The following is a 27,629-nucleotide window of genomic DNA, read 5'->3' on the forward strand; positions in this document are numbered from 1 at the left end:
AACTTTTATAGAGTAAAGGCCATGTGGTTGAGCCTAGCCACACACAGGTGGCCAATTGAATTACATTCTACCCCATGATAGTCATCTAATTCAGCCTATGACCTTGGCTAGAATTGACGCCTTTGTCTGGTGTCCAAAAGGCGGGGCTCACACTCCTTGGTGGGTAATACGTGCGCTTTCCCTTGATTGGACATTTCCACCTGGCCTGGCTCATCCTTGGTGGGTAGGGAGGTAATACACGCACTTTCACGGATTGGACGTTTCCACCTGGCCGGACTCATCCTTGTATGTGGGCTCTGTTATCAGGGGCTGGTCAGTCATATTTCACCAGTTCTGTTTCTAAGCGCTTTTCTCCTGGGGGGAAGGGGCAGGTCCAATTCTAAGTTTACTGCATAAACAACAAAATGGCTCGCTCTGGCTAAGTAGGCCCTTACATGAATTATATCTCAATTTTTAAAAAAAGGAATAACTGGGATTCCAACCCAGAAACTGCTTCTTCAAATATTGCTTATTCACTCAGTAATAGCTTTTTTTGTTTGGGACAGTTTCAATATTAGAAGTAAAATCTCATCAGAAAGACTGTAATTTAGAGTTACAGTCTTTTATGGCTCATTATTATTGGCTTATTATTTATGGCTTATTATTGCAAATGTTCTTTTCTGGTTTGTTTTTAAAGAATTCACATACCCCCATGTAGAAATGGAGCTATATATTTAAATTTATTTCATTTTAGATGCATTCTAGATAAGATTAAAAAAATAAATAAAGCTGTACAAGTAAGCCCTCTTATATAGAATAGCTCATGGTCCTTGCTAGAGACTTGTGATGCCATTTGCTTTCTTCTAGCTAGCTAACCTCAACTTCCAACCTCAGCTTTAAAGTCATTTTTTTCTGGGAAGTTTTTCCTGACCTTCCAGCCATCTAGAAGACTCTTCCCTTCCCACAACATTCTGTGCATACTTCTACTGTACTTTTTTTTTTTTTTAAATAACCTCTACTCCTAATGTGGGGCTCAAACTCATGACCCCCCAAGCCTGAGAGCCTCATACTCTACCGACTGAGCCAGCCATGTGCCCCACTTCTATATTTATCACACTGCAGTAATTTTTTCTGTCTCCCCCACTTAAACTGAACGGGGACTGTGTTTTTGTTTTTGTTTTTTAATCTCAGCATTTGCATCATCCCTGGTATTTATTATGTGCTCATTAAAATGAAGAAATACGAATATGATCTTTTCTTCTATTTGCTTTGGACTACAAATAAAAGATACAGCCCTACCATTTGGATTAGATTTCATTCCTAAATTGTTTGCCATGGCTGTCAGTAGAGTAAAATGGAATAGGAGTCCCACTGAGATCATTGTCATGCCTGTTCTTCAGAGAATTATGAGAGTATATAGTATTTTGCAGACGGTCTCATTTCAGAACTTATTTTATAAATGTTGAAATTGGGCTAGAATTTTTATTTTGTTTCTGGAGGGGGATTAAGGGGGCATTGTAAGTGATATTATAATTTTTAGAGATTACTTACAAATACATGCATCAGAATGGGATATTAAAACATTTCATTGTAGCCTGCTAATCTGAAGTAAGCTATTTAGAGAGTTATCTTTTGAGTGAATATATACCTTTTTGTATTTAGAACTTTTTTTTTTAAGATTTATTTGTTTATTTGATAGGAGTCTGGGTGGCTCTCTGAGTTAAGCAGCTATCTTCAGCTCAGGTCATGATCCCAGGGTCCTGAAATTGAGTCCATCTGGCCTCCTGTGCAGTGGGGAGTCTGCTTCCCTCTCCCTCTGCTGTTTCCCCCTGCTTGTGCTCTTTTTCTCTCTCTTTGTGAAATAAATAAATTGAAATCTTTTTTTTAAAGATTTATTTATTTGAGAGAGCAAGCATGCACGTGTGTATCCACATGTGTGCAGGGATTTTAGATTTACTTTTTCTTCATTATGGGTGATGAATATTTTTGCTTTAGCAAAATTTTAATGAATTTATAGCTTTTTTTCTAAACCTCTGCAATTGTTTATTAGTACCATCCAGGACTCAGATGTTCAGTATTCTTCCTGAAATTACATAAACAAATGCAAATAGAAAGAATCCAAGTCAAAATTATACAGCAAAACAGCACTCCATCACAGAAGTGTGTAAAATTACAAGAACAGTATTTTAAAACACTGGCACTTTAAGAGAACAATAATCTCAAAAAACCACAAAATTGCCACATTGTTCCCTAAACTGCTGTGTATACAAAGATGAGTCTAATGAATGGGTTAGGGTTTTGTAAAGAAAAATCAAATTCAAATCAGGTAACTCATACTGAAATACAAAGTGTCAAATGTCTTCTTCCCTCAGGTCTGTTTGACTTATCTAAAGGAGCAAACTATAATATAGGAAAATAACCTGATTTTAAATGCGGCATACATTTTATAAGTTGGCCCAATTAATTAAAAATACCTTTAATGAAAGTCAAGTTTCCTAAGAAATCCATATTCAGTAAATAGGAGAAAACATTTACAGCCAGCCCTTTTTTTCCCCCAGAGCCTTTGCTGGGATTGTCAACAAAAAATTTAATATGGCAGTCTTATAGTTTAAGTTCATGCTTTTGGGGATACATTCTCAGGTCGTCTTTAATGTGGGGACTGCAACTGTGACTGCCATTACATGGTAATGGGAGTTAAAGGATGTAGAGTCCTTATGTAAAGATTAGAACATACTTTTCTTTTAGTCCTTCAAGGACAGACTTTTCAAAATGTTTGATTCTCCTAATCCCATGATGTGACTGACTAGACTCGTTACTCTTTACTTTATAAACATGCCTGGGCTATGTGAGATCTGGTATCAATTGATCAAGTTTTGAGTTTCAGTTCTGGGTGAAAACTGTCTCAGTTCAACTTTTATTACCCTCCTCATGAGTATGCAGGGTGCAGACAGAAGCTTTTTATGAGCTAACTATATGGAAAGATAAACACTGTAATAATCCATGTGATCCAAACAAAAGCAAAAGACTAGCGTCCCCTCAGAAGAAAAATTTCAGACCTATGAAAAGGACAACAATACGAATAAAAAAAAATTGTATTTACTTAGAAGCATTCAGAAAGTCAGCAAAACAGCTGCAACTTTTTTTTTTTTTTTTGCAATTACAGAGTGGTATTCAATTAATAGAACAACAGCTATTTCGTAGAAGCTGCATCAGAGACAACTGAAGATGAAAATTACCATCCCCATATATAACTAATTTGTGCTGTGCACCAACAAGAACCTGCTTTAAGATTCCATGCCAATTTACAATCCCCATACTGTACCAGGCAAGGTTAGTGGCTGTTGAAAATATCACCAGGTCAGGGCTATCTAAAGACACATTCTTTAGTGTGTTAACTATACAAAAAAAGACACTGTACAGTTTAAAAACAAATCTTATACAGCCTTACATTTCAGTTTTTTTCTTTAAAAGGAATGAGTTGTCTGTAGGGGGTTTAAATGCTTTATAGACAAGAAAAAAAGCTGCGCTAGAACCAACTTACTCATCATCATCTTCGTCTTCATCTTCCTCCTCCTCATCCTCTTCATCTTCCTTATCCTCCTCTTCCTTCTTTTTCTTGCTCTTTTCAGCCTTGACAAATCCTTTTTTTTGCTGCATCAGGCTTTTCCTTTAGCTCGGTATGCAGCAATATCCTTTTCATATTTTTCCTTCAGCTTAGAAGCCTTCTTTTCCTAAGACTGCTTGTCATCTGCAGCAGTGTTATTCCACATTTCTCCCAGTTTCTTTCCAACATAACCAGTGTATAGGCCAGGATGTTCTCCTTTGGTTTTGGGGCGATACTCAGAACAAAACAAGAAAAAAGCCAACAGAGGCCTCTTGGGTGCATTGGGATCCTTGAATTTCTTTTTCGTTTTCCCTTTAGAGGGAATATAAGTTTTCATTTCTCTTTCATAATGGGCCTTGTCCTCCTTTGCCATGTCTTCAAATTTTCCTTGTTTTTCGCAGACATGGTCTTCCACCTTTCTGAGCACTTCTTAGAAAAATCAGAGAAGTTGACTGAAGCATTTGGGTGCTGCTTTTTGTGCTCCTCTCGTTAAGTTTGCACAAAGAATGCATATGATGATGACATTTTGCCTCTCAGCTTTTTAGGATCTCCTTTGCCCATGTTTAATTATTTTCCTCAGCGAGGCACAGAGTCACCCAGTGCCCGGCTGGCTCTCACTTGCCCTGGCTCTGTCTCTGTGGAGCTCAGTGTACTGCAATGGCTGTGAGAGCCCGAGCCAGAAGCAGCCTCCTCATTATCTCCGTTCTGTAGCTATAGCTTTTTTTTTTTTAAACAACTTGATGGCACTAAGATTTCTGTAGCAATCTGAATAGGTATCTAATACTGTGGACCTTATGAAGATACCATAATTTATATAATCATGGACCTGTTGAAAAGAAAGCTATGTCTAAATTTTACTCTTACAGTGACTAGTTTTACACCTAAATCTTTATGTACTTGTCTAGTTATTTTCTTTAGATACTTGTTCAGATTAAACTGCATGCTAGATCCAACTGCACATTGCTGTTTTTGATAAATACTACCAAGTGGAGCGGTAGGAAAGGCTGTCCCTATTCTGGTTTAGACTCCTCATGGAGTGTTTTTTGTTAGCTTTACTAATACTGGAGTTTGAAATAAAATGCCCAAAATGCTTCTTCCATTTTATTTTTTTTTTTTTTTAAGATTTATTTATTTATTTATTTGACAGAGAGAGAGAGAGATCACAAGTAGGCAGAGAGGCAGGCAGAGAGAGAGGAAGGGAAGCAGGCTCCCTGCTGAGCAGAGAGCCCGATGCGGGACTCGATCCCAGGACCCTGAGATCATGACCTGAGCCGAAGGCAGTGGCTTAACCCACTGAGCCACCCAGGCGCCCGCTTCTTCCATTTTAAATGGGAAAAAGTGACACAGTACTATTTAGGATTCATAGCCTTTGTTACCATTATAGTCAGGGCTCACTCATTCAGAGTAGGACCCATTCAACCTAAGGAAAAGGGCTGTAGTTAAGGCTGTATGTACCAAGTATTAGGAGAGCATAGAGGATGGAGCTACAAAGACTTAGGGTATTTGGATAAAGGCTTTGCAGAAAATAGGACATTTGAGTTAGAATATGATAGAACATTCTTTGTCATGGTTTATTTATTTTAAAAAAGATTTTATTTATTTATTTGATAGAGATCACAAGTAGGCAGAGAGGCAGGCAGAGAGACAGGAGGAAGCAGGCTCCCTGCTGAGCAGAGAGTCCGATGCGGGGCTCGATCCCAGGACCCTGAGATCATGACTTGAGCTGAAGGCAGAGGCGTGACCCGCTAAGCCACCCAGGCGCCCCCTTTGTCATGGTTTAATTGTGAAGTAGTGATTTTCACATTGGGGCCATGATATGTTCTGAAAACATTTTAAAATACTTTTTTTTAAAAGATTTTATTTATTTATTTATTTTTGGACAGACAGAGATCACAGGTAGGCAGAGAGGCAGGCAGAGAGAGAGGGAAGCAGGCTCCCTGCTGAGCAGAGAGCCCGATGCGGGGCTCGATCCCAGGACTCCGGGATCATGACCTGAGCTGAAGGCAGAGGCCTTAACCCACTGAGCCACCCAGACGCCCTTAAAATACTTTTTATTATGAATAGTTTCAAACATATATCACAATAGTTCAGATAGTATAATGAACTCCATTCAATGCTGACTTCCTAAAACTAGGCACCCAGACAACCTACTATTAAGGTAAATTGAGTTTATTGCTTACCATGGTAAGTGAGACAATGCTTAGTAGCTATATTAGTTTCCTGGGGCTACATTAACAAATTACTACAAACTGGGTGGCTTAACAGAAAGGAATAGTAGTTATTTGCAACTTTTATTTTCCTAGAGAAGAATTTCCTGGAATAGTAAAGTCAGGTTGATAACAGTAGAGTGGTAGAGTCATGTTTATGCAGACAGTAAGCCTTGTGAATGTAATTGGTTTCAGGTTTCATTCCCCAAATACTATCATAGAACTTCAGTTATTAACAATTTGCCAGTTCTTATTTTGTTTCTGTCACCTGCTTCCTCCGTGGTACCCTGATTTAGTTAGCTACCCACCTTCCTCCCTACATAATTTTTTTCCTTTTCTTCCTTTTTCTGCCATACATAATAGATGTTTATTAACCATTTATTAGCAAGAATAGAATAGTTCATAGGTCTGTGTAAGGTTGATAAAGTCTCTGCTTTCTGACTTTTATTGTGGTCTTACTGAACTTGTATGACAGATTTACTCAAGTGGATGTTAGTATACTTCAGAGTCAGGACACTGTTACCTAAGCTTACTGTTGGTATCAGGTAACCAGAATCTTGTGACCCATTGTTTAGGGACGAGACTGTTTAGGGATCAAGCTGTGGTATAAGTACCAGCTCTGAGGCTTGTTAGATTTTTTTTTTTTTAAATTTAGGCATAATGTATATATAGTGAAGAATACAAATCTTTATACTTTTTTTTTTTAAAGATTTTATTTATTTATTTGACAGAGGAAGATCACAAGTAGGCATAGAGGCAGGCAGAGAGAGAGAGAGGAGGAAGCAGGCTCCCTGCGGAGCAGAGAGCCCGATGTGGGACTCGATCCCAGGACCCTGAGATCATGACCTGAGCCGAAGGCAGTGGCTTAACCCACTGAGCCACCCAGGCGCCCCTATACTTGTTTTAAAAAAAGATTTTAAGTAATCTCTACACTCAACCTGGGGCTTGAACTTACAACCCCGACATCAAGAGTCATATGTTCTACAGACTGAGCCAGTCAGGTGCCCCTGAAAGTTTTTATTTAGAGATCGTGTCTATATGCTTTACCTTTGTTGATAAACTTTTTATTTTGGATTAATTTTAAATTTACAGAAAAATTGAAAACATTATATAGTTCCATTTACCCATTAACTAGTTTATCCCTTTTTAGCATCTTGTATTACTATGGTAACTTTACCCAAACTGAGAAACTGATGTTGATATATTAATATTTATACCCAAACTCTAGACATTATTTGGATTTTACTAGTTTTTTCATTAATCTCCTTTCTCCAGGATGCAGTCCAGGTGCCACATTGTATTTAGTTTTCCCATTTCCTGGGTTTCTTCTGATCTGTGATAGTTCTGTCTGTTTGATTTTTTTTTTTTTAAGATTTTATTTATTTACTTGACAGACGGATCACAAGTAGGCAGAGAGGCAGGCAGGAAGAGAGAGGAGGAAGCAAGCTCTCCGCGGAGCAGAGAGCCCGATGCGGGGCTCAATCCCAGGACCCTGGGATCATGACCTGAGCCGAAGGCAGAGACTTTAACCCACTGAGCCACCCAGGCGCCCCATCTGTTTGATTTTTTAACAATTCTTGAGGCCAGATTTGTTTAAGAGTATCACCCCAGTTTAGGTTTGTCTGTTTTTTTTCTCATGTTTAGACTGCAACTTTGACAATATAACAAGGTAAATAAAACCCGCATACAGGTAAACGCTTTTTACTTAAAATAACATACATATAATGAAACGTTTTACCCTTTTTAAGCTTTATTTTATTTTATTATTTTTTAATTTTTTTAAGATTTTATCTGTTTTGGGGGGGTTCCTGGGTGGTTCAGTTGGTTAAGCGGCTGCCTTCAGCTCAGGTCATGATTCCAGGGTCCTGGGATCAAGCCCTGCATCAGGCTCCCTGCTCAGCAGAGAGCCTGGTTCTTTCTCCCCGCTGTCACTCTGCTTACTTGTGCTCTCTCTCTGTCAAACAAATAAATAAAATATATATATATTTTTTTTTAAGATTTTTTTATGTATTTATTTGACAGAGAGAAATCACACGTAGATGGAGAGGCAGGCAGAGAGAGAGAGAGGGACCCTGCTGAGCAGAGAGCCCGATGCGGTACTCGATCCCAGGACCCTGAGACCATGACCTGAGCCGAAGGCAGCGGCTTAACCCACCGAGCCACCCAGGCGCCCCAATAAAATATATATTTTTAAAGATTTTATTTATTTGTTTGACAGAGAGATACACAGCAAGAGAGGGAACAAAAGCATGGAGAGTGGGAGAGGGAGAATAGGCTCCCCAGAGCAGGGAGCCTGATGGTGGACTTGATCCCAGGACCCTCAGGTGATGACCTGAGCCAAAGGCAGAAGTTAACGACTGAATCACCTGGGCACCCTTCAATTATTTATTTTAGAGAGAGAGAATGCTTGCAGTGGAGAGGAGGAGAGGGAGGAGGAGAGGGAAAATCTCAGACTCCCCACTGAGTGGGGAGCCTAATGTGGGGATTCATCTCAAGACCATGAGATCACCACCTGAGCCAAAATCAAGAGTCAGAAGCTTAATTGAGCCACCCAGGCGCCCCTATTTTTTTTTTTTTTTTTAAAGATTCTCGAAGTGTATCATCCAGTAAAGGGCAGAAAAGGGACAAATCTTAAGTATATGACTTATTGAAAAGTTAACATACTTATCATCCTTACAGCTACCACTCAGGTGAAGATATAGGTCACTTCTGGCACTCAGAATTTCCCCTGGCTCTCTTTTCCAGTTAGAAACTTCAGAAATTACAACTATTTTGACCTCTGTCTCCATCAATTAATTTTTCCAGTTTTAAACTTCATATAAGTGGAATCATACAGTATATATTCTTTTGTATCTGGCCCCTGTTACTGTGTAATGTCTGGAAATTTGTCCATGTTGTTGTCTATATGAGTAAGATTTTTTTTGCCTGTGGCTATGCCACACTTTATCCATTCTCCTATTGATAAAATTTGGATTGCTTCTGATCGTTGGCCGTTACGAATAAAACTGTTAACATTTTTGTGCATGGGGTTTTTTGGTTCAAGTACCACAGTTTTTAGTTTTAGTATATATCTTCTTGAGAAATGTTTTGTCATTTGCTTTATGCCTTTAGGACTGTTTCCAGAGATTTTAAATATTTTCTTCTTGTTTTGTTTTGTTTAAATTCTTACCAGTTTCATTGGAGAGTGGGTGTTAAGTAGCTCCTCAACAGTGTCATGGTGGAACTATTTCTGTCACATATCTCCCAATCTGGGTTTGCCTTTTCACTCTTTGTCTCTAGAAATTCTAATTTTGATAAAGTTCATCTTTTAAATAGTTTTCTTTCTTACTATTTTCTGAGTCCTGTTTCAGAACTCTCTGCCTCCCCTAGCACATAAAGGTATTATCCTGTACTTTTGAAGCTTTAAGGTTTAAGCTTTTACAGTTAGGGCTGTGATCCATCTTAATTAATTTTTTGTGTCCTGTGTGAAGTGTTGTAGGGGTCAGGGTTCTTTTTTATTTTCCATTCAGATATTGAGTTGTCCCTTATCTTCCTGCTGAATTCTGTTGACACAACTTTGTCATAAATAAAGTGGCCATACACATGTGGATCTGTTTCTGGACTTTGTTTCTGCTGGCCTTTTTTTCTATATATATATATTAATACCACATTGTCTTATTTATAACTGTAGCTTTATTTTTTATTTTTTTAAGATTTTAATTATTTGAGAGAGGGAGAGCAAGAAGCAGATGCAGGGAACCTGACGCCAGGTGCAATTCTAGGACCTAGGGACTGTGACCTGAGCCGAAGGCAGATGCTCAACCAGCTGAAATACCCAGGGCCCCCTAGAACTGTAGCTTTATAGTAAATCTTGAAATCTGATAATGTAAGTTCCTTAGTTTTATTCTTTAAGATTGGCAATTCTTAGTTATTTCCTTTTTTAATTTTTAATATTTATTTATTAGAGATACAGAGCACAAGTAGGGGGAGAGGGAGAAGCAGGCTCCCGCAGGGAGTCTAGTGCAGAGCTCAGTCCCAGGTCGCTGGGATCAGGGATCATGACCTGAGCCAAAGGCAGAGGCTTAACCCACTGATCCATCCAGGCACCCCTAAGTTATTTGCTTTTATAGGTAAGTTTTTGAATCTGTCAGTTTATCCCAAACAAACTAATCAAAACCCTGCCTTTTTTTAAATAGTGCAGTTGCATTGAATTTAGCAATATTGAAACAACGAGTCTTCTAATCCTTGGACATGGTATGTTTCTCTATTTATTTAGGTCTTCTATAATTTCTCTCAGCAATGTTTTGCAATTTTCAGTGTAGAATTCTTACACATATTTGTTTTAGGTACCTAGCTCTCTCTTCTTTCTCTCTCTTTTTTAAGATTTTATTTATTTGAGAGAGAGAGCACTAGGGGTGGTGGGGGGAAGGGGCAGAGGAGAGGGCCAAGCAGATGAGCAGGGAGCCTGAGTAGGTCTCGATCCCAGGACCCCTGGATCATGACCTTAAGCAGATGCTTAACTGAGCCACCCATGTGCCCCTGGTATCTTGTTTTTGATACTCTCATACACAGTATTTTTAAAGTTTCATTTTTCAGTTGCTACTAGTGTGTACGAAAATACAGTTGATTTTTGTATGTGACTTTGTATTCTGGGCATTGCTAAATTTACTTATTTAGAAATTTTGTAGATTCTTTTGCATCTTTGGTCATGAGTGGTATTGGCCTATAATCTTCCTTTTTTATAATCTTGCCGTTTATTTTTATTTTTTATTAAAGGTTTTTTTTTTAATGTGAGAGAGAGCATTGGTGGGGAGGGATAGAGGGAGAGAGAGGATCTCTCTATCACTCTTGATAAATACTGACGCTCATACCCTTTGAGTTTCGGAAGCAGACACTAATGACCATAGGAATATTTTTAAAGATTTGACTCAAAGTCATTTTAATGAGAGAACACGTGCTCAGGTAACACACACACACACACACACACACACACACACACACACACACTCGTGTTCCCTCTAGCTGGGGGAGGGGCAGAGGGAGAGAATCTCAAGCAAACACCTGTGCTGAGTGTGGAGCCTGATGCAGGGCTAGATACCACGACCTGATCATGACCTGAGCCAAAACCAAGAGTTGAACACTTAACTGACTAGAGTCACCCAGGGGAGTCATTTATAGTAATACTATATTTTATTTTATTTTACTTTATTATTTATTTTTAAAGATTTTATTTATTTATTTGACAGATAGAGGTCACAAATAGGCAGAGGCAGGCAGAGAGAAAGGGGGGGAAGCAGGCTCCCTGCTGAACAGATAGCAGAATGCAGGACTCGATCCCAGGACCCCGAGATCACGACCTGAGCCAAAGGCAGAGGCTTAACCCCCTGAGTCACCCAGGTGCCCCATAGTAATATTTTAAAGCCAATCCCAGAAATCTTAACATCCTATCAATAACTGTTATAGCGACTAGCCTATAAGAAGACAATGGAGAGAAAATAATCAGAATGCATAGTCCATAGCAGTCGTTTCATAAAACTTTTATTTCAGTTATGTAATTGTGTCTGGGTTAGGATTTTAAATGTATTTCTTTGGTATTACAGTCAGAACACCTAGGAGCCCACTCTCCCAGAAGGTTGTCTTTTAGAAGTTTTCTGGCCACATGAAACCTTTGCTCTTGTTTGTTTGTTTGTTTGTTTGTTTTGAGGCTGTTTTGTGACTCATTATTTTTCCTTACAGTTTTACCGAGGAAGCCTATTGTCTGTAGACAATAAACTGCGTCTATTTAAATTATACAGTTTGGGGGCGCCTGGGTGGCTCAGTGGGTTAAAGCCTCTCTGCCTTCAGCTCAGATCATGATCCCAGGGTCCTGGGATCGAGCCCCACATTGGGCTCTCTGGTCAGCAAGGAGCCTGCTTCCCCTCCTCTCCTGCCTGCCTCTCTGCCTACTTGTGATCTCTGTCTGTCAAATAAATAAATAAAATCTTTAAAAAAAAAATTATACAATTCAGTGAGTATTGACAGTGCAACCATCACAACAAAATAAAGAACATATCCATCATCCCTAAAAGATTCCTTACTTTGTCTGCTAACCCTAGGAAACCACAGATCTGCTGTTTTATTGCCTTGTTTTAAAGGTATGTGAATAATGAATAAAACATTTTTAAATAGGCTTTATTTTTTAGAATAGTTTGGTTTACAGAAAAACTGAAAAAGTAGTATAGTTCCTGTAAACAAACCTGTACCCAATTGTTCCTATTACTGACATTTTGTTAATATTGTACATTTTTCATAGTTAACAAACCAATATTGTATGTTATTAAGTAAAATCCATAATTTATTTAGATTTCCTTAGTTTTTCCCAGTATCCTTTGTTCCAGGATTCTGTCAGATACCCTATTTTCTTAGTTTTATGTCTTCTTAGGCTCCTCTCGGCTGTGACAGTTTCTCAGATTTTTTTTTTAGAATATTTTATTTATTTATTTGACAGAGAGAGGGAGATCATAAGTAGGCAGAGCAGCAGGTGGGGGGATGGTGAGGGGGCGGTGGGAAGCAGGCTCCCCGCTGAGCAGAGAGCCCAATGCAAGGCCTGATCCCAGGACCCTGAGACCATGACCTGAGCTGAAGGCAGAGGCTCAACGCACTGAGCCACCCAGGTGCCCTGTTTCTCAGATTTTTAATGGCTTTGACAGTTGGAGTAGTACTGGTCAAGTATTTTCTAGGATGCTTCCACAATGGAATTTGTCTGTTCTTTTTCTATACGTTTAGACTGGGGTTATGGGTTTTTGAAACTGATCTGTTCTATGTAAAGAAAAATATCCTAAAAAGTAGAGTAACCTTACTTCTTAAGGCTGCAGTGACTCTTTGAGTGGTTTTGAGAGTAAAAAAATAATCCTGCAACACTGTGCAGTATCTGGCATAATACAAATAATATAATGAAAAAAGAGCCCTGGACACACCTGGCTAGCTTAGTCAGTTGAGCATCTGACTCGTAGTTACAGCTAAGGTCATGCTCTCAGGGTCTTGAGATTGAGTCCCGCATTGGGCATTGTACTCAGCAGGAAGCCTGCTAAAGGTTCTGTCTCTTTCCCCTCTCCCTGCTGTGTGCTCATGTGCTCGCTTGCGCTCTCTCTCTCCCTCTCAAATAAATAAATCTTAAGGAAAAAAGAGCCCTGGACTAAGCATAAATGCCTTTTTAAAGTATATCTTGAAAGCACTTTTTGGTTTTTGCTTGCTTCATAGAGACCCTTCATTAAAGTTTTTGAATCCCTTTAAAAAAAAAAAAAAAGACATTTACCCATACCTTCTTAAGTTATTCTTAAATATTTCTTTTTTTTTTTTAATTTTATTTATTTATTTGAGAGAAAGAGCAAGTAACAGAGAGAGAAGGAGAAGCAGACTCCCTGCCTCAGCAAGGCACCTGACAGGCTCCATCCCAGGCCCCGGGGATCATGAACTGAGCTGAAGGCAGGCGCTTAACTGACTGAACCATGCAGGCAACATCTTAAATATTTCTCTAAAATAGGGGTTCCTGGGTGGTTCAGTTGGTTAAGTGTCTGCCTTTGACTCAGGTCCTGATGCCAGGGTCCTAGGATCAAGTCCCACGTCGAACTCCCGTTGAACGCCCTGCTTGGTGGAGAGCCTGCTTCTGCTCCCTCTTCAGCTCCCCCTGCTTGTTTACTCTCTGTCTGTGTCAAATAAATACATAAAAATATTATTAAAAGAGCTTTAAAAATATATTTCTACAAAATAAACTTATTTAGGCCTTAGATCTTACGGCAGTTGTAGAGACATATTACCCAGAATTAGGATTGATTGCAGGTTCTGTTTTTACCAATGAAGAGTTTTTATAAGGGTTGGCAGTAAGGAAATAGAGCTACCTTGAGATTTCTCTGAAATCTTCTTTGCTGCCATATCACTTAGAAAATTTCACTTTTTGGGGCACCTGGGTGGCTCAGTGGGTTAAGCCTCTGCCTTCGGCTCAGGTCATGGTCTCAGGGTCTTGGGATCGAGCCCCGCATCGGGCTCTCTGCTGAGTAGGGAGCCTGCTTCCCCCACACCTCTGCCTGCCTCTGTGCCTGCTTGTGATCTCCCTCTCTCTATCAAATAAATAAATAAAATCTTTTAAAAATTTTTTTTCACTTTTTCAGGTTAATTGTGTTGCATGAATTCCATCCCAGTGCTATTTTTCTCTGTTGCTAGCAAAATTAAAGCTTTTCTTTAAACAAGAATTGGCAGAAAAGAATTAGATCTCTACTTAATTTTTGGAAAGGTTAGGGATTAAGAGGAAAGCATTTGTTACCTAAAGCATTTGTGATACTTTAATAGTGTCATTATAGTGTAGATGTTTGGAAACAAATGTTAATTTCATATTGGAAAGCTGTTTAAGATTTTTTAAAAATTTGTAGTTAATTTTCTTAGAATGTCCTTGAGGTGGTGCTAATGTGAGAAAATTAAAATGGTCAGTTTTCAGGCCCTTTTGTTGGGGGATAAGATAGGCGAAAAAGTATTTGTCTCACAGGGATAGAGATGTTTATTAACAGCCTTGAAATTTTTTTTTGTTTGTTTATTTCTGGATTCTGTTCTGTTTCACTGATTGTCTCTAAGCAAATACCATACTATTTGGATTACTGCAGTTTCATGGTAAATTTTGAGATTGACTGTGGTAGAATCTTAAAAATTATTCACTGTTTTCAGGATTGTTTTAACTATTCTAGATCCTTTGCATTTTCATATGAACTTCAGAACCATCTTGTCATTTGCTGTTTTTCAGAGGCTGTTGGGTTATGATTGAGATTATGTTTTAAAATTGTAAATTGGAGAGAATTGATATCTCAGTATTGATTACTTTTAAACTAGTATATGCTATTATATTTATTTAGATTTTCTTGATATCCCCTTAACAGAGTGTTTTGTTTTCAAGGTAGAGTTTTTACACATCTTGTTCATTAAATTTATTCCCAGTTGTTTTATATTTTCTGTTGTTACCACAAGTGTAGTTTGAAATGTCTGGTTTTCTGTTTGCTTCTGGTATTAGAAATGCAATTGGTTTTTGTATATCAAACTTCTGTACTGAGACCTTGCCAAATTTACTAGTTGTAGTCATTTTTTTTTTAAGTAATCTCCACCCCCAGTGTTGAGCCCAGTGCAGGGCTTGAACTCAACAACCCTGAGGTTAAGACCTGAGCTGAGGTCAAGAGTCTTGACACTTAACCAGCTGAGCTACCCAGATGCCCCTGTTTTAGTAGATTTTTTTTTTAATTTTTTATTTTTTTTTAATTTTTTTAAAATTTTTTTTAAAGATTTTTATTTATTTATTTGACAGAGAGAAATCACAAGTAGATGGAGAGGCAGGCAGAGAGAGAGAGAGGGAAGCAGGCTCTCCGCTGAGCAGAGAGCCCGATGCGGGACTCGATCCCAGGACTCTGAGATCATGACCTGAGCCGAAGGCAGCGGCTTAACCCACTGAGCCACCCAGGCGCCCGTTTTAGTAGATTTTTAAAAAATATTTTATTTATTTATTCGACAGAGAGATCACAAGTAGGCAGAGAGGCAGGCAGAGAGAGAGGAAGAGAAGCAGGCCCCCTGCCGAGCAGAGAGCCCGATGCAGGGCTTGATCCCAGGACCCTGGGATCATGACCTGAGCTGAAGGCAGAGGCTTTAACCCACTGAGCCACCCAGGTGCCCCTAGTTTTAGTAGATTTTTAAAATTAGTGTCTTAGGATTTCTTTTTTTAAGATTTTATTTATTCATTTGACAGACAGAGATCACAAGTAGGCAGAGAGGCAGGCAGAGAGAGGGGGGGAAGCAGGCTCACTGCTGAGCAGAGAGCCCGATGCGGGGCTTGATCCCAGGACCCTAAGATCATGACCTGAGCCGAAGGCAGAGGCTTAACCCACTGAGCCACCCAGGCACCCCATGTGTCTTAGGATTCTTTTGCACGACTAGTCATGTCATCAGTGAAAGAAACAATATCATTTTGTGTGCCTTTTATTTCTTTTTCTTAGCATTATTGCACTGGCTAAGACCACCAGTATTCACACTGAATAGAAGTGGTGGATTGGACATCCTTGCTTTCTTCCCCCATTCCTTGGAGGAAACCATTTAGAGTTTAGCACTATGTATGATGTTAATTAACTATAGATTTCTTTGTAAGTGCTCTTTATCTGATTGTTGCCATCTCCTTTCCTGGTTTGCTAGTTTGCTTTGAGTTTTCATCATGAATCTGGTGAGTTTTGTCACATAATTCATCTGAGTATATTGAGATGAACTTTAGGATTTTCTTTTTTATTCTGTTAACATTTGGATTACATTAATTGATTTTCTATGATTTATTAACCTTTTATTCCTGGGATAATCCCTACTTATGAGGTATCTTTGTATATATATATATGGATTTGGGAGCACCTGGGTGATGCAGTTGGTTAAGCCTCGACTCTTGATTATGGCTCAGGTTGTGATCTCAGGGTGGTGAGATCAAGCTCTGCTGTGGGCTGTGCTATGCACAGTTTTCTTAAGACTGTCTCTCCCCCCCACCCCTACCCCCACTCATGCACACAGTCTCTCTCTAAAATAAATACTCTTTTATATGTGCATTTGATTTGCTAATACTTCGTTAAGGAATTTTGAGTCTTGTGTTGATGAGAGATACTGATCCATAACTTTGATTTTTTTTGTAATGTTGTTAGGGTTATGCTCATCCCATGTCATGATTGGAAAGTGTTCTTGTTCTCTTCTTTCAAAAAAAGAGTTTATATAAGATCGGTCCTATTCCCTTAAATGATTCTTTAAAATTATTTTATTTATTTATTTGACAGATAGAGATCACAAGTAGGCTGAGAGGTAGGCAGAGAGGGAGAGAGGGGCAAGCAGCCTCCCTGCTGAGCAGAGAGCCTGATTCGGGGCTGGATCCCAGGACCCTGGGATCATGACCCGAGCCGGAGGCAGAGGCTTTAACCCAGTGAGCCACCCAGGCATTCCCCCTTAAATAATTAATTAGAGTTTTCTTTGTTGGGAGATTTTTATGCCCTTCCGTTTTAAACTTTTTTGTTTCTTCGTATTTAAAGTGTGTCTCTCTCAGAAAGCAAATATTTGTGTCTTCTTATCGTATCTTCTTATTTTCTTATTCTGAAAATCTTGCCTTTTAATTGGAATTTTTATTTTTTTTCTTTTTAAGGATTTTTTTTTTAATACAGAAAGGGAAGCACAAGCAGACAGAAGAACCAGGAGAGGGAGGAGGAGAAGCATGTTCCCCGCTGAGCAAGGAGCCAGATGTGGGGCTCAGTCTCAGGACTGTGGGATCACCATCTAAGCTGAAGGCAGTCGCTTAACCTAGCCACCCAGGCATCCCTTAACTGGAGTTTTTAAATCTACTCTTCATATATTATATAAATTGATAGGGCTGGATTTGGGTTTGTCTCATTTGATTTTTGTTTTTTTGGGTTTTTTAAATATTTTTATTTATTTATTTGACAGTGAGAGATCACAAGTAGGCAGAGAGGCAAGCAGAGAGAGAGGGGGAAGCAGGCTCCCTGCTGAGCAGAGAGCCCGATGTGGAGCTTGACCCCAGGACCCTGAGATCATGACCTGAGCCGAAGGCAGAGGCTTTAACCTGCTGAGCCACCCAGGCGCGCATGTCTCATTTGATTTTTGTAATTATTTTACTGTTCCATTTTGATTCCTCTGTTAACTTGTTGTCTGTTCCATTTTGCGTATATTCTTAGTGATTTTGCCGGGGCTTGTGATATACGTATCATCAACCTCTCACAGACTGTACTGTACTATTCACATGAACTGTAGATACCTTACAACAGTGTAACTGTATTTATGTCCCTGTCTTTTGTGTTACAGTTGTCATATATTACATTCTCTATGTTGTAAATTATAATATGTTATCATTTTTACTTTAAACATGTTTGTAAATTTTTAATTTTGTTTCTTAAGAGATTTTGTTTATTTGAGAGAGAGAGAGCGAGATGAGCCAGGGTAGGGGCAGAGAGAAGAGGGAGAGGCAGACTCCCCTGACTCAGGGCTTGATCCCAGGACCCTGAGATCATGACCTGAACTGAAACCAAGAGTTAGACACTTAAATGACTATGCCACCCAGGTGCCCCTGGAGCTTATAATCTTTTAGGAAGAACAACAAATAGCAAATCATTATAAGTTTGCATACTGTTTTACATTAGGTTTGAGGTTAATAAGAGCAGTATATTTACCAGGACTCGATATTGAATCATATTTAAAAATGCTGAGGGGTAGCTGGCTGGCTCAGTCAGTAGAGCATGCAACACTTGATCTGGCGGTTGTGAGTTCAAGCCCCACATTGGGTGTAGAGATTACGATCTTTTGAAGTAAAATGCTTAATAATTTTTAATCTTTTGAATAAAAACTTTTAACAAGCTATTTTATATTTCTTTATTATGTATTTTATATAGCCTTTTATCCACCACTATTTCCCCCTCTGTGAAATGCATATTGCCTTTTATCTCCTCAGATTTTTATATTTACTTTTTACAGATCCAGTCATTGTTGAAAATAGTAGTATGGGAGGGGTGCCTGGGTGGCTCAGTGGGTTATGTATAATTAATATAATAATATATAATATGATATAATTATGTATATCATACCACCCATATATAATTAGTGTTGGTATATGTTTTCTGAAAATTTTTTATATATAAAAATACGTACTTAAAAGTAGAACTCTAGAACCATTCACAGGAAAGCCAGGAAAAATATACATACTACTATTTTCTTTTCTTTCTTTCTTTCTTTTTTTTTTGAAAGATTTTATTTATCCATTTGACAGACAGAGATCACACGTAGGCAGAGAGGCAGGCAGAGAGAGGGGGAAGTAGACTCCCCACCAAGCAGAGAGCCCGGTGTGGGGCTCGATCCCAGGACCCTGAGATCATGACCCGATCTGAAGGCAGAGGCTTTAACCTACTGAGCCACCCATTTTACTATATTTTTTTTTTTAAGAGATTTTATTTATTTATTTGACAGACAGAGATCACAAGTAGGCAGGGGAGCGGGGCGGTGGGGGGAAGCCAGCTCCCTGCCAAGTAGAGAGCCTGATGCGGGGCTCAATCTCAGGACCCTGGGATCATGACCCGAGCCGAAGGCAGAGGCTTTAACCTACTGAGCCACCCAGGCCCTGCCACTTTTACTCTTTTATGTGAAAAAGATAGTGAGCATTTCTTTAAAAAACGAAAACTATATGTACTATTTACTAATAAATTCATAGTTCAACTGTTGCTATGTAAAGAGGCTTTTTCTCAAGTCCAATCTTAGTTTTTTTCGTTAGGGCCCAAGTAGTATCTGCTTGGCCTTTTGTGAATTAGAGATGTCAACATAATTGATTATTTCCCTCCATCTTTTCATTTTCCTCAGCTCTTTCACTAAATAAAACTCTCTTTACCTGTGCTCTTAATTTGAGTGATTGTTATCTCTTATTAAAGAAAAGCGTTTCAAGAAGCTAGGGGCTATATGTTTCTAAATTATTATTAGTAGAACCATTGCAGATATTTCCCAGTGACTTTAATTGTTCTCTGTAGAAGACTCACTTGAGAACCTAGTGTAATATGTTAACTGAGTGAATCTTTTCTCCTTTTCATTTCAGTTGGAAAGACATCCTTGATCACCAGATTCATGTATGACAGTTTTGACAACACCTATCAGGTAGGTATTTTATTTTTGCTAATTCAGTAGTTGTTTCTGTTTTGTGTTAGAAGTATTATTTAAGGTCTTTTTAAAAATCTGCTTATTTACATAAGAGCACTTTCTGTCATCTGTAAAATGCTGTATAAATACCAAGTATAGCTGATTTTGCTCATAGTCCTTATTTCCTCTCCCAAAGTCCATTGAAAGATAATCACTGATTACCATCTGGGATTGAAGTAGGAGTGATTGTAGATATTCTCTTATGTGGTTCAAGCCTAGGATTTTGTGACCTTTTGATCTGTACTTAAAGTCAAGGATAAATGAATGATGTAATTAGAAATCATTAACAGAAGGAGATTTGGGATTTTCACAAAAAAGTGGAAATTAAACAGTACATTCCCAAATAATCAGTGAGTCAAGGAAAAAAAAAACCTCAAGAAATTTAGGAAATACTTTGAGGCAAATGGAATGAGAAAAACAAAACAAAACCAAAAAACCACAACATACCAAAATTTATAGGATACAGCTAAAGCAGTGCTATAGGGAAAAGAAGAAATACATTAAATCAATAATTTAACCTTCTACCTTAAGAAACTAGAAAATTAAACTAAACCTAAAACAAGCAAAAGACACATGACAAAGAATTTTATATCCAACACACAGGACTCTTAAAATCACATAATAGTAAAGAAGTACTAATTTTGACAAGTTTTGATAGATGTGTACACCTGCAGAACTATCACCACCATCAAGATTAGGGACCTTCTTACCATCCCAAAAAGAATTTGTCTTAATTAAGCCTTTTATTAAAAACCATAAAGATCATAGAACAGAAATGACTGATATATATAAATCTGACATTTTGGGAAAGTTACTTCTTAAAAAGCTAATTAGTATATACTGTATATATTTTATTATCATTATTTTTTTTTTTTTTAAGATTTTTATTTATTTATTTATTTTTAGTTGTGAGAGAGAACATGAGAAGCGAGAAGGTCAGAGGGAGAAGCAGACTCCCCATGGAGCTGGGAGCCCGATGCGGGACTCGATCCCGGGACTCCAGGACTGTGACCTGAGCCGAAGGCAGTTGCCCAAACAACCGAGCCTCCCAGGCGCCCCTATTATCATTCTTTAGAATATTTCAGAAATGGTTTAACCACCTGATGACATGAAAAGAGCAGATTTAGAAATGAAAAAGAGTTCAGTCAGTAAGAATGCTTCAGTTTCTTCTGGACTCCATTGGGTCAAATATCCCAGATTTTCTAGGTCTCTGCAACTCTACGGCCTATAGGCTTCACCGAGAGGACCTTCTCTTGTGTATGGTGTCTTGATTCTGAGCAGTGCTCTGTCACTTCTCATCAGAAGAGCTACAAATGCCAGTTTCAGAGATTTAACAGAAGGATTGATGTCTTTGAGCCACATGTGGAAAATTCCTGAAAAGTATAAGCTCAGATCTTTGGGAGTAGAACTGCTACCATGAGCTAAAAAATCTGAGCTAGGGTCAGAGTCTTAGGCTAAAAGACTTTTTAGCTGGAGTCTTTTTAGAGTTCTCTGGGTGTTTCTAAAGGATTTTGTTATACCCATGTTCCGAGTGAAATTAAGATTTTTCGGGCGTACCTGAAAGTACATACCTGTTCCTTCTTGCTGCTGTTCAGTCAGACATATAAAGACTAGTAATGTTGACATAAGGGTAGTGATATTGATAGAATTTGACAGATAAGGAAAGATTGTGATTGTGGGAAAATTGTTGCTAATAAAGCTAAAGTATCATTATACTTTGGCATTCATTGGATTTGCTAATTAACAATGTGAGTTAAGTTTTTATAACAATTAGATACAGTCCTAGATGTTCTTTTAGTTTAGCTCTAACAAGAAAATTTAGATGGTATAGTACCCTAGATCCTTATTTAGGTAAATCAGCTTGATAGTATGGTTAAGTATTATCTTTGAATATGAAGAATTGACTTTTATGTGGTTAGCTGCCAACTTAGTTTTCAGGTGAAGAGTTCTTCAGTGAATCCTTTGAAGATTCTCTATTCCCACCCCCACCACACCTTGCTAGAAATTTATTATTGGGCTTTTATATGAGCCATATGTAATGTATATATCAAACTTAGTTTGTGTGAAGTTTTAATTCACAAAAATGATAAATATTATGTTGTTAATAATTCATGTTCTAGGTATGATTCCTTTCCCTGAATTAATTTCATTTTAAAAAGGAGGAAACTGGTTGGCCAGAAGAGTCTTTAACTGTCCAAAATTTAGACGGTATTTCAGAGTGAAACAAAAAACTATTCTTTCTAACTAGAGAGTCTAGAATTGAGTCTCTTACAGTTGCTCTTGTTTTTCACTACTTACCTTCTTTTTCACCAGTTATAAACCCACAGATTTTCCTAACAGTTTAGAGTATATGAGCTTGAAGCATATTATGTTGCTATTTTTATAATTCAAAAATGACAGGGTATTGTTAGTTTTACATGGTTCAGCTTAATATAAATAAGCTGAAGAAAGATTCCCACAGTTAGAGTAGATTCATTCTTTTTCCTGTTTTTTGTTTTAAACTCATTCTTCTATATGAGAAAAAGCATATTGCTCAGACTCACCTTTGAGATTATTTGGAATTTAGGAGATTTCTTATTCCAGAAGCTATTACAGATCAACAGTAAACATAAATTCACCTTCATGGTAGACATTAAAGCTATCTGTGATATCTGTCATAGAAACCTCAATATTGAACGCCCAACCTACATTAACCTAAATAGGTTGATATGTCAAGTTGTGTCCTTCATCACTGCTTTCCTCAGATTTGATGGAGCCCTGAATATTGAACTAACAGAATTCCAGATTAATGTGGTACCCTATCCCTGCATCGCTCCTCTCTGGCCACATAATGATCCTGTCATCTCTGCTGAGAAATCCTACCATGAACAGCTTTCTGTAGCAGAGATCACCACTGTATGCTTTGAACCAGCCAATCAGATGGTTAAATGTGATCCTTGCCATGATAAATACATGGATTGTTACATGTTACACAGTGGCGACATGGTTCCCAAAGATATCAGTGCTGCCATTGCCACCATCAAGACCCAGGTGTGTACCGTCCAGTTTATGGACTGATGCCTCACTGGTTTCAGAGTGGGCATTAATTACCAGCCTCCCACTGTGGTACTTGGTGGAGACCTGCCCAAAGTACAGTGAGCTGTGTGCATGGTAAGCAACATCAGAGACATTTCTGAGTCTTGGGCTTTCCTGGACCCCAAGTTTGACCCGACGTGTGCCAAGCATGCCTTTGTTCACTGGTATATGGGTACGGGCATGGAGGAAGGCCAGTTTTCTGAGGCCTGTGAGGATGTGGCTGCCCTTCAAAAGGATTATGAGGAGGTTGGTGTGGATTTAGTTGATGGAGAGCTTGAAGAAAGAGAGGAGTAAAATGTCACAAAGGTGGTACTTTTACAGGGAAGTCTTTTCTGTTTATATATATATATATATATGTATATATATATTTTTTTTTAAAGATTTTGTTTATTTATTTGACACAGAGAGAGAGAGATCACAAGTAGGCAGAGAAGCAGGCGGAGGGGAGGGGCGGGGGCAGGGAAGTAATTTCCCCGCTGAGCAGAGAGCCCGATGCGGGACTTGAGCCCAGGACCCTCGAATCATGACCTGAGCCAAAGGCGGAGGCTTTAACCCACTGAGCCACGCAGGCACCCCTATTTATTTATTTTTTAAAATATTTTATTTATTTGACACAGAGAGATCATAAGTAGGCAGAGAGAGGGGGAAGCAAGCAGGCATCCTGCCGAGTAGAGAGCCTGTTGCAGGCTTCAGTCCCAGGACCCTGAGATCATGACCTGAGCTGAAGGTAGAGGCTTACCCACTGAGCCACCCAGGTGCCCGCTTTTTCTGTTTTATATGTTGAAAAGTTGAGCTCTGATCAGTTAATTCGTATGTAGCAATGTATACTCTTCATATACAATTACTGACCTGTGCTTTATTTTATTTTATTTTATTTTTAAAGATTTTATTTATTTATTTGACACACAGAGATCACGAGTAGGCAGAGAGGCAGGCAGAGAGAAAGGAGGAAGCGGCTCCTTGCTGAGCAGAATGCCCAAGGCGGGGCTCACCCCAGGACGCTGAGATCATGACCTGAGCGGAAGGCAGAGGCTTAACCCACTGAGCCACCCAAGCGCCACTGACCTGTGCTTTAAAACACAACGCTCTGTTACAGACCCAGGATGTCCATTTCTCTGATGGGTTTGAATCAAGTATTCCCAGGGGTGCCTGGGTGGCTCAGTTGGTTAAGTGTCTACCTTTGGCTCCGGTCATGACCCCAGGGTCTTGGGAAGGAATCCTGTATCAGGCTCCTTGCTCAGTGGGAAGCCTGCTTCTCCCTTTCTTTATGCTTTCGTGCTCATGCTTGTGCTCTCTCTCTCTCAATCGCTGTCAAATAAATAAATTTAAAAAAAAAAAAAACTGAATAAAGTATTTCCTGTCTTCTTAAATGGGCGGAAAAAAAACCGAAACATAAATCCATTGTGGTGTAAAGGTTTGGGTTTTTTTTTAAAGATTTTATTTATTTATTTGACAGAGATCACAAGTAGACAGAGAGGCAGGCAGAGAGAGAGAGAGGAGGAAGCAGGCTCCTTCCTAAGCAGAGAGCCCGATGCGGGGCTTGATCCCAGGACCCTGAGATCATGACCTAAAGGCAGAGGCTTTAACCCACTAAGCCACCCAGGTGCCCCTTTTGTGGCATAGTTTATATTTTTTTATTTTTTAAGATTTTATTTATTTATTTGAGACAGAGAGAGAGCACCAGCGGAGGGGAGGGGCAAAAGAGAGGGAGTTGCAGACTCCCTCCTGAGCAGGGAAACCAACTAGTGACTCTTGACATGATGCTGATATATTTGGGCAAGCCATTGTTCAACCTTCATTTGTGTGCTCCCACAGTAAAAGTACTCAGTTTAATTCTTTTCTTTCTTTCTTTTTTTTTAACAAAGTAGACTTTCCCAACATAATAAATTAATCAACACTTAAAATAAGGTGAAGCTGTAAATTATGTGGGAGAATTTTCTTTAACCTCTGGTTTCTTATACAATTATTGTCTTCTGCATTTCTATAAAGAAGATGAGCAAGAGGCAGCACTAATGTGTCATCCGTCTTTTATGAAGATTTGAATTAGCTCCACATCAGTAACATTCAAGATGCTGAAATAGCTGATAATGTTTAGTTTTGCATCCATTCTTTCTATTTTTCCTGCTGTTGGCTTAATTCTTTTGGGTGATTAACTTTTTTGCCATAGTAGTTCTGCTTAGAATAAAATTAACTGAAAAGAAGAGCAGAAACAGGCTATGTTTTTCAGATTAATTTTTTTTTAATTCTTAAATTTTTTTTAAAATTTTTTAAAGATCTTATTTATTTATTTGACAGAGATCACAAGTAGGCAGAGAGATGGGCAGGTGGTTGGTGGAGGGCGGGTGGTGGGAGCAGGCTCGCTGCCGAGCAGAGAACCCGATGTGGGGCTCGATCCCAGGACCCTGGAATCATGACCTGAGCTGAAAGCAGAGGCTTTAACCCACTGAGCCACCCAGGCACCCCTTCAGGTTAATTTTAATCTTTATGAGTTTGGTGTATAAATTATGTTCCAATATTAGGATAGTGCAGTGGAAGGGGGGATTATTATACATAAAATCTTACTTTGTACTAATTTTGAAAGCATTTATATGTGTTGGCTGTGAGATCTGACAAGGCATATTTCTGTTCGTAGCTATTAAAAATTATTTTGGGCTGTTTATAACAAGCACAAAATAACATTAGTAAGTGACTTGAGAATGGTTTTTTCCCATATAAAAGAAGTCTGTAAGTAAAGTAGTTCAGACCTTTGTGGCAGCTCCATAGTCAGTGGGACTTCTGACTTTGTTTAACCAGATCTAATACATCACTTCCATATGGAGGTTGCCTCATGTTATTGAATGGTTCTTGGAGTTCTGTCCATGGTATCCCATATCCAGGCAAGAAAAAGGAAAGGAAAAAAACCCAAGAGTGCACCTCTCAACTGAGTCAGCCCCATTTACTTAAAGCTCAGAGAAGGTTGGAAAATGTAATCTTTTTAGTGGGAAAAGTATGGATTTAAATCAGTGATTGTTTTAGTAAGAAAGGGAACGATGGATATTTCTGTAGAAAATTAGCTGCCTCTGCCATCTTGACTGATTAACTGAGGTTCTGTGGGTGAGATTTGTTAAATATAGCTCTATACTATTCCTGTGCATTCCACAGGTTTGTCAGTTAGATGCTTTTGCACAGTAATACAAGTTTATGAACCCATTATCCCAGCCTATAGCAGAACGGGATATACATTTTCAGACTGAATGTTGTAAGATGGAATTCGTACCTAGGTTATGTGTATGTAAGCCCTATATATAGAAATGAAATTGAAATACATAGTCACATAGTTTAGGATAAAGGGGAAAGCTAGGTTGCTTGGTTTCTTTCTTTCTTTAGATTTTTATTTGACAGAGAACACAAGCAGTGGGGTAGCAGTAGAGGAAGAGAGGGAAGCAGGCTCCCCACTGAGCAGGGAAGTAATGTGGATCTTGATCCCAGGACCTTAGAATCATGACCTGAGCCAAAGGCAGATGTTTAACCATCTGAGCTACTCAGGCACCCCTTGCTTGCTTGCTTTTTTTTTTTTCCTTAAGATTTTATTTATTTGACAGACAGAGATCACAAGTAGGCAGAGAGGCAGGCAGAGAGATGAAGAAGCAGACTCCCCGCTGAGCAGAGAACCAGATTGGGGTGGGGGGTGGAGGGTGGTGAGGGGAGGGAAGGGGGGGCGGCTTGATCCCAGGACCCTGGGATCATGACCTGAGGCAGAGGCTTTAACCCACTGAGCCACCCAGGTGCTCCCCTTACTTGCTTTCTTTTTATTTTTATTTTTTTTTCCTTGCTTTCTTAATAAAAATCTGTATATAACTGAAATTTACAAAACACTAAAAAAAAAATTAAAGACCTAAATAAATGGAGAGACATCCTAGGCAAAGGGATTAGAAGAATTAATATTGTTAAGATGTCGATACTAACTACTGAAACTAATCTACGGATTTAATGCAGTCCCTATCCAGATTTCTACTGCCATTTGTGTAGAAATAGCCGATTCTAAATTCCAAAAGCCAAAACAATCTTGAAAAACAAAAGTGGGGCTCTTGGGTGGCTCAGTCGGTTTCATATCTGCCTTCAGTTCAGGTCACGAACCCAGGGTCCTGGAATAGAGCCATGCATTGGGCTCCCTGTTCAGCAGTGAGCATGCTCCTCCCACCCCTCCGCCCCTGCACATGCTTGCTCTCTCTCTGACAGATAAATAAATAAAATCTTTAAAAAAAAAAAAGGTAGGAGGACTCATACTCCTGATTTCAGAATTTATTACAAAGCTACAGTAATCAGAACGATAGACACATAGACCAGTAGAATAGAATTGGCAGTTCATAAGTAAATCCAAATACCTATTGACAACTGATTTTCTTTTTAAAAATTTTTTAAAAGATTCACCCAAGCCTGGGTGGCTCAGTAGGTTAAGGCCTCTGCATTCGGCTCAGGTCATGATCCCAGGATTCTGGGATCGAGGCCCACATCGGGCTCTCTGCTCTCTGGGAGCCTGCTTCCTCCTCTCTCTCTGCCTACTTGTGATTTTTGTCTGTCAAATAAATAAATAAAATCTAAAAAAAAAAAAAGATTTATTTATTGAGACTGTGTGAGCATGAGTTTGTGCACAAAGCATGGAGGGACACGGGGAGAAAGAGAAACTCAAGCAGACTCCCCATTGAGTGTGAAGTGCAATGTGGGGCTAGATCCCAGGACCCTGAGATTATGACCCAAGCCTAAATCAAGAGTTGGACATTCAACAGACTGAGCCACGCAGATGCCGTACAAGTGATTTTCAATAAAAGCACCAGGCTCAACCTACAGAGTGGGAGGAAATACTTGAAAATTACATACCGGAGAAGGGTTTAATATCTGGGATCTATAAAGAACGGCATATCAATAATAAAATGACAAACTTGGTTTAAAAATGCATAGGACTTGAATAGTTCTTCACAGAGGTTGTACAATTGGCCAGTTAGCACATGAAAAGATGCTTAACATTATTAGTCATTAGAGAACTGCAAATCAGAATCACAAAGAGATTCCATTTCCTACCTGCTAAA

General features: G+C 38.9%; 1 protein-coding gene and 2 pseudogenes across 2 annotated transcripts in view; 2 read left to right on the forward strand and 1 right to left on the reverse strand.

Moving 5' to 3' along the window:
* Positions 1-27,629, forward strand: part of RAB6A (RAB6A, member RAS oncogene family) — an 88,675-nt gene that overhangs the window by 32,491 nt on the left and 28,555 nt on the right. For both annotated transcript variants that reach the window (XM_032358348.1, XM_032358347.1), the window contains exon 2: positions 19,388-19,446. In XM_032358348.1, coding sequence (XP_032214239.1) covers positions 19,388-19,446 — 59 coding nt within the window. The remainder of the gene's footprint in view (positions 1-19,387; positions 19,447-27,629) is intronic.
* LOC116598910 lies at positions 3,079-4,180 on the reverse strand (annotated as a pseudogene).
* Positions 20,489-22,907, forward strand: LOC116598905 (annotated as a pseudogene).

The sequence above is a fragment of the Mustela erminea genome, chromosome 9 (genome assembly GCF_009829155.1).
Source record: "Mustela erminea isolate mMusErm1 chromosome 9, mMusErm1.Pri, whole genome shotgun sequence".
In the NCBI taxonomy this organism is placed as follows: Eukaryota; Metazoa; Chordata; class Mammalia; order Carnivora; family Mustelidae; genus Mustela; species Mustela erminea.